We start from the raw sequence: 6,228 nt of genomic DNA on the forward strand, positions 1-6,228 counted from the left end.
CTTTGCGAGTATTAATTATTTTTACATCATACGTTTCAATGTACTCGATTATGGAACAAGAGACAAAAATCAACACAAATGTGTGTGATTTCCACCTCTGATTCACCAAGCGACCGATAGATGGCCAGGCCAGACGTGACGTTCTCGCAAGTAACATTTGCGTTATCACTTTATAAATAACCATCCGGAAAACCGATCCAATACTCTTTTCTTCTTTTTTTCTTTTGAAACTTTTGAGATCACTATTACTTGAAGTGATATTTCAAAAGAGTGAGATTCCACTACACGAAATTTGGAGAGTAATTCATAAAATATTAAAAATCTAGTTTTTTTACAAAAATGTGACTTAACTCTGTCTATCTTTGAGGCACTGATATATAGAATTGATAAATATTTTTCTGATGGTTTCTGAAACGTTTTTTTGCCGAAAAAGAAACGTTTCTCCTAACGTTTTTTCGTTGGACATTTTTCTCCTAAATAAACGTTTCAATAAAATGGTTATGAAACGTTACGGCAAAACGTTTATGAAACGGTTTTGAAACCAATGTGTGCTGCCTGGGATGACATAACCATATAATATTTGATAAGAGATACATTTGCAATCGTTTACAGAAATGTAAAAAAAACCGCAGAGACGCAATTAATTATAAAATGACACATACGTACCTAATAATGACACAATGTACTAATTATAATTTCGCCGCAACTTGACGAGAAAATGGCGGCGCGAATTGCGCGAAAAAGAATTTCGAGTCTTTGGAATCGTCGCTACCGAAATCGCGATATTGGCGTGCAATCACGCGCGTACACGATACTTGACACTTTGTAACAAATGCCTAGTTTCTTGCGCGACACTGGCAACAAGTATTTTTGTAAATTACAGATTTACGCGATAATAAGCGCGGAAAATGCGGAACGATTTGAACCCGCGTTTGCTCGTCACGACACTCACGACGCGTATCGTTACTAGTGTCGGTTATTTGAAATTCCTTTACAACGTAAAGCGATTATCGCAATATCGATATGATCATTGCAACGAACCAATCACAGCGAAGAGAGAACGTACGTTTTGATCTGTACGCTTTTTTTGTACTTTGTGTGAAATTAGTGTAGATGTAGTCCTTGAAAACACAAAATACAGAAAACATAATTACGGAAGATGCAATTGAAAAATTTTGGTGAATGTTACGAATAACTAAAATAATAAATTGTTACGAAAAGCATAATTTATTGTATGATTATAACGACGTGATGCTGCACCTTCTGTGCCTTTTTAGAGTTGGGAGATTGCATTTTCTATGTTGGCAGCACTAGTGAGTCACTAGAGTCATGAGGTGTCGCTTCTTGCCTTCACTCTTCCTCGTTGCGCTCGCATCGCTCTTTCAGGTCGAGCAAAATGGCTGATCAGGTACGTGTGCGATTCTCTGATCAATAATAAATTGATTTTTCTCGTACGTGATAGTATTATTTTTGCAAAAATATACTACCGTTTCGCGATAGTTGATTTTTAAAGTAAACGCATGCGAAAAGCAAGTTTGTAGGTTAAGATGCATTCAAGAAGTTACGTCTACGATCTTGAGCGTAACACGTGGTTAACTCACGCGTATGCAACACTTTTCGCCACTGAAATATTGATCGATGCAGCGGAAAAGAAATGAATAGTCCGTATAATTTTGTTTACAGAGTGAACGTGCGTTTCAAAAACAACCCACGATCTTTCTTAATCGTAAGAAAGGTCTGGGCCCAAAGCGCAAGAAGCCCATGAGGTACAGCCGCAATGTCGGGCTTGGCTTCAAAACGCCTCGTGAGGTAAGCCTCTTCTAATTACATGTCTCAGTAATTTATGATCAAACAATTGGAAATGATGAAAAACTTACGACGGTCTTCTGAAGATTCACTGAAGATTTTGTTTTCTCACATTCTGAATTTCTCACATTTGCATTCTTTTATTTTTACTTCAACAATAAGAGTAAGTAACATGCAAGATGCATTTAGTTGATGTGTCTCGTTGGTCTGATGTGCAGGCGCTGGAGGGAACTTACATCGATAAGAAGTGTCCGTTCACTGGTAACGTATCGATCAGAGGACGCATTCTTACTGGCGTTGTACAGAAGATGAAGATGCAACGTACCATTGTTATACGCAGGGATTATCTGCATTATATTAGAAAGTACAACCGGTTTGAGAAACGTCATCGCAACATGAGTGTCCATCTTAGTCCTTGCTTCAGGTACGTTAACGGTCATTTGAATTTTATCTAAAATATTAAGTCTGTGTACAAACTTGTTTTAATATGATGATACATGTCACGATGGTCTACTGAGATACATTTTGATGAGCAATGTTGGTTTCTGAATAGCAAAGTAATAATAAAAAAAATAAAAATAATTAGATAGCATTAATATCTATGAGTTTTTTAATGAATTTCAGGGACGTAGAAATTGGTGATGTAGTCACCATTGGAGAATGCAGACCCTTGAGCAAGACAGTAAGGTTTAATGTATTGAAGGTTTCAAAAGGAACAGGATCAAAGAAGAGTTTCAAGAAGTTCTAAATATCTTTTTGATGATAGTACGTAATTTTTTTTATTATTTCTTGTTTATGATATCGCTGCTACTAGTATACACCAAAAAGAAATTAATTTAATGATGAAATTTCATGACGGTCTTCCGAAAATATCTTGAAGAGATTATACATTCTCACGTCTTCTGAATATTTCTGCAGTTATTTCTTTTAGCAGCGAACAATATAAATGTGCATGTATTTCATGTAATTTTTTCTGTTCAATTACAGAGTCATTATTGGCAGATGCGAGGATTGAGCGAAAAAAAGAATTGAAAAATTCCATCAAGTGACAACAGTAAGTCTACTGTTTTCCATACTGTAACTCACGATCGAAATCTGACAAAATGATTAAAATAAAATAATTTCTACCAAAAGATATTGTGTTTATTTATACATGTAATATATAAGTTGTTGGCCTGTATGAACAACCCATTGTTAACTATGATTCATACATTGCAGGATAAATAGTAAAGCTTATTTTATATTTAATAAAAATCATTAACGCGACTATTTAGTTTTTATAAATATACTTTTTATTTATACTTACAACATGAAACAATATAGAAAAGTTGATATTTTTACATACTTTCATAGTTTGGCAAACATATATTGTCATAAAGTGTAGTAGTATATAATTTAATTGCTAAAGGAAGACTTGATAAAATCGATTTGTTAAAATCAAGGTAATATTGCGAAGCTTAGTATGTTCAGCAAAACTGCTATCTCCGTATGTAGTATGTAGCAATTAAAGTATATAGCAATATAGAATTATAAATAATAAATCAATTGATATGCAATATGAAATAATTTAAAAGTTTTCAATCGGATTACATGGAGACACGGAGAAAGATTCATTTTAAACTGTTTTAGACCAGCAGTATGAATATTCTAAGGCACCAGAGTTTCCTTTATCCCCTTCTTTTTATCCTTCCTTTGAACGGGGCAGTCATATTTTTATTAAATTAATTTTGCGTCAAAACTTTTTATTATATTTACACATTTGCTATAGTCCATAACGAGTCAACAGCTTTCCTAAAGATATAATTTAATAATTTATTCCCTGAAATTATGTTAGAATTTGTTACGTGAATGTTATTGATAATAGTTATATATTTTTTTCGATATATAACCATTATATTTAATAATTTAATTTCTAATAAAAAGTCTCACCCGTAAAAAACGATGCAGTTCTGAAATCTTAAACTACTATCGTTATAATGTAAAATAGGATAAGAAAATATATCCTCTTAAAAATATATAAATACAAATATATACACTTATACAAATCTAGTTCATTAGTAGATCCAGCTATTAATGAAATATTAACGAATATTTTCTCCTCACATTTTCTTTCTTTCTCTTCTTTTGTTTCTGCCTCGTCTCTCTTTTATAGTGTAAAAAGACATTTACGAAGTAAAAGATAAGCACAGAAACTCGAACTTGGTTTCATTCTCACACAATTCTAAGCAGAACATCATCAGTCACTCGCAGTTGCATTTGCCTTAGATGAATATTCAGCTATATAATATATATATATGATAGGCCCTGCAAAACCTAACAGTAACGAAAACACGAGAAGCTGCATCCAGGACAATCCCCAATTGTCTCCAGAACACTTGAATATATCTGTTTCACAGGATTCCACTATTTCCATATGTTCTGTATCACTGAGCAAACGGTCGTGCTCCGTGTGACAAAGTTCTGGTAAATTGGCACTATTGTAGGATGACAAAGGTTCGCACACCGAATTTAATATAATTGTATTAATTTCCTTATTTGAGATTTCTGTGCTCGTACCACCTAAGTCTATCAGTTGCTCTTCTTCTTTCACCAGCGATTCATCTTGACATTGTACAGCAATAGCAGCATTGCCTTGATAGCTTTCAGGCAGTGTCTCCGTTAAAATGGAAAACGGTTGTACGGGAATCTTAATATAAGGTTTAGCATATATCTCATTTTCCTTGTCAATTTTATTAATACGTTTCAATTCGGATATCTGAAATTTCATCCAATCATACCAAGAAAACTTATAGATGCATAAATTCGCAATAGATAGATCACGTTTCCCACTTACCGTACATCTGTACCGAAGAGCTAATGCCTGCAAAGTATCTTCAGGTTTTACTTGTATATTAATCACCTGAATTTTGCGACCCGATGTGGATCGTTTAATAGCTTGTAGAGGAATGTTATCCTCGTCCGTGCTACTTTCGTCGTCCGAGTGTAAAAATACATAATAGGGCGAACCTTCTCTTCCACGTTGATGGATCATTTGTCTAAAAATTAATCTTATTCTTATCGATCTTAATTGTATTATGATCAATGTAATAAAATGTTTATATATGTTAATAATGTTTTAATAAGAAATAGCACTAATTTATGCAGGATTTACAGTTGATTAGAATCGATTATACTTGCAAATTAATTCTGCACATGTCATTGTTATGTCATAATCTTGTTAAAACATGATATATGAAATTTTAACAATATGTTAAAACTGCAATTGAACAGATAACCTCCAATTAAAATTACCTAGCACTTTTCTGCTCCTCAAACATTGAGTTTACTAGCTTTTGTGGCATGCTGTGATCATACTTAAAATAATTTCATTTTTGCGACAAGAACATTTATTCGCACATCGCGCTTACATACAAACATCAAAAAAATATGTGTCGCAAGGCAATGAATACTATGATAGACAATTTCTACATAGCAGATTAGGTTGAAAGTATAGGTTAGATATCAGAAAGTACGAAACGTGTAGTTGCGCGAGATTACGCGAAGTTAGCGCTTTTCCACAACACCAATTAACTTATTTTATATTCAAAATGATGCGATACGAGGAAGAAGGCGAAACATTGAAGGATAAAACGCGTTGCGCAAACATACGCGCTGATTTAAAAATGTGTTTGCTCGAAAGCGATTGCTGTAAAATTGTAAGCGAATGCATGACGGCATTGCTAACCTAAAAATTTTCATTTGTACTCTGTAATAGTTTTCGTAAAAAACTCGCCTCTGTCAGATTGCTTCTCTAATTGATATGTGATCTTAAATTAATAATATCAATAAATGTTAATGTCATAAAAGATATCTTAAGATTATATCTAAAGGTGATATCTTATTCTCAAATAATTCTGATTTTCAAAATGCCAGTCTACGTGCATTCAAGAAAATGTTACTTAAAAGAGCAAGTTTTCTTAAAGAAACCACTTTTTTCTTTACAGCATAAGCGTACTCCCAAGGAATGCCTTAAAACATACGATGGCACGGTACCTGAGAAATGTTACGCCTTGCGCAATGTATTTTTTGACTGCAAACATTCTATAGTAAGTGCATATAAATTTGTATAGTTATATTGTGAAAGAAAACGAGATAAAGCTAATTCTTTGCTAATTATTGGGAAAACTTGATACATTTCTTTTGTTTAAAAAAACAGACATAATATACAAAGATTGTATGTTAATATAAATGCTAAATTCAATTTCTCTTTGTGTAGATTGATGGCAGACGACGCTTTAGAGGTCCTAAAGGATACTGATTAACAAGTAAGATGTATCTATGTATATATATTTATGTATATAATTTCTAATAAAAATGTAATTTACATATCTCTAAGAAATTATATATTTGATATTTGTCGATTACAATATGCATATAAATGTA

General features: G+C 33.0%; 3 protein-coding genes across 3 annotated transcripts; 2 read left to right on the top strand and 1 right to left on the bottom strand.

The window, feature by feature from the left end:
* Positions 1–1,291: 1,291 nt before the first annotated feature.
* On the top strand, positions 1,292–2,939 carry LOC105280379 (40S ribosomal protein S11). Its single transcript, XM_011340896.2, has 5 exons — positions 1,292–1,408; positions 1,684–1,809; positions 2,025–2,230; positions 2,431–2,571; positions 2,794–2,939. The coding sequence occupies exons 1-4, from the start codon at positions 1,397–1,399 to the stop codon at positions 2,552–2,554; spliced, it is 468 nt and encodes a 155-aa protein (XP_011339198.1). The 5' UTR covers positions 1,292–1,396; the 3' UTR covers positions 2,555–2,571; positions 2,794–2,939.
* A 134-nt stretch (positions 2,940–3,073) lies between these two features.
* Positions 3,074–5,232, bottom strand: LOC105280372 (lysM and putative peptidoglycan-binding domain-containing protein 3). The gene is made up of 3 exons (XM_011340883.2): positions 5,098–5,232; positions 4,640–4,841; positions 3,074–4,561 (listed from the first exon to the last, which is right to left on the bottom strand). The coding sequence occupies exons 1-3, from the start codon at positions 5,145–5,147 to the stop codon at positions 4,043–4,045; spliced, it is 771 nt and encodes a 256-aa protein (XP_011339185.1). The 5' UTR covers positions 5,148–5,232; the 3' UTR covers positions 3,074–4,042.
* A 129-nt stretch (positions 5,233–5,361) lies between these two features.
* LOC105280365 (cytochrome c oxidase assembly factor 5) lies at positions 5,362–6,184 on the top strand. Its single transcript, XM_011340872.3, has 3 exons — positions 5,362–5,501; positions 5,790–5,891; positions 6,062–6,184. Exons 1-3 carry the CDS (start codon positions 5,394–5,396, stop codon positions 6,101–6,103), a joined length of 252 nt encoding a protein of 83 aa, XP_011339174.1. The 5' UTR covers positions 5,362–5,393; the 3' UTR covers positions 6,104–6,184.
* Positions 6,185–6,228: the final 44 nt, after the last annotated feature.

Source organism: Ooceraea biroi, chromosome 4, assembly GCF_003672135.1.
Source record: "Ooceraea biroi isolate clonal line C1 chromosome 4, Obir_v5.4, whole genome shotgun sequence".
Lineage (NCBI taxonomy): Eukaryota > Metazoa > Arthropoda > Insecta > Hymenoptera > Formicidae > Ooceraea > Ooceraea biroi.

Coding starts and splice junctions, on each gene's coding strand:
- LOC105280379 (XM_011340896.2), top strand. Junction 1,810..2,024: donor GCTTCAAAACGCCTCGTGAG/GTAAGCCTCTTC, acceptor TCTGATGTGCAG/GCGCTGGAGGGAACTTACAT. Junction 2,231..2,430: donor CATCTTAGTCCTTGCTTCAG/GTACGTTAACGG, acceptor AATGAATTTCAG/GGACGTAGAAATTGGTGATG.
- LOC105280365 (XM_011340872.3), top strand. CDS start 5,394: ATGATGCGATACGAGGAAGAAGGCGAAACATTGAAGGATAAAACGCGT. Junction 5,502..5,789: donor AAAGCGATTGCTGTAAAATT/GTAAGCGAATGC, acceptor TTTTCTTTACAG/CATAAGCGTACTCCCAAGGA. Junction 5,892..6,061: donor TTGACTGCAAACATTCTATA/GTAAGTGCATAT, acceptor CTCTTTGTGTAG/ATTGATGGCAGACGACGCTT.
- LOC105280372 (XM_011340883.2), bottom strand. CDS start 5,147: ATGCCACAAAAGCTAGTAAACTCAATGTTTGAGGAGCAGAAAAGTGCT. Junction 4,842..5,097: donor GAGGAGCAGAAAAGTGCTAG/GTAATTTTAATT, acceptor ATTAATTTTTAG/ACAAATGATCCATCAACGTG. Junction 4,562..4,639: donor CTCTTCGGTACAGATGTACG/GTAAGTGGGAAA, acceptor ATGAAATTTCAG/ATATCCGAATTGAAACGTAT.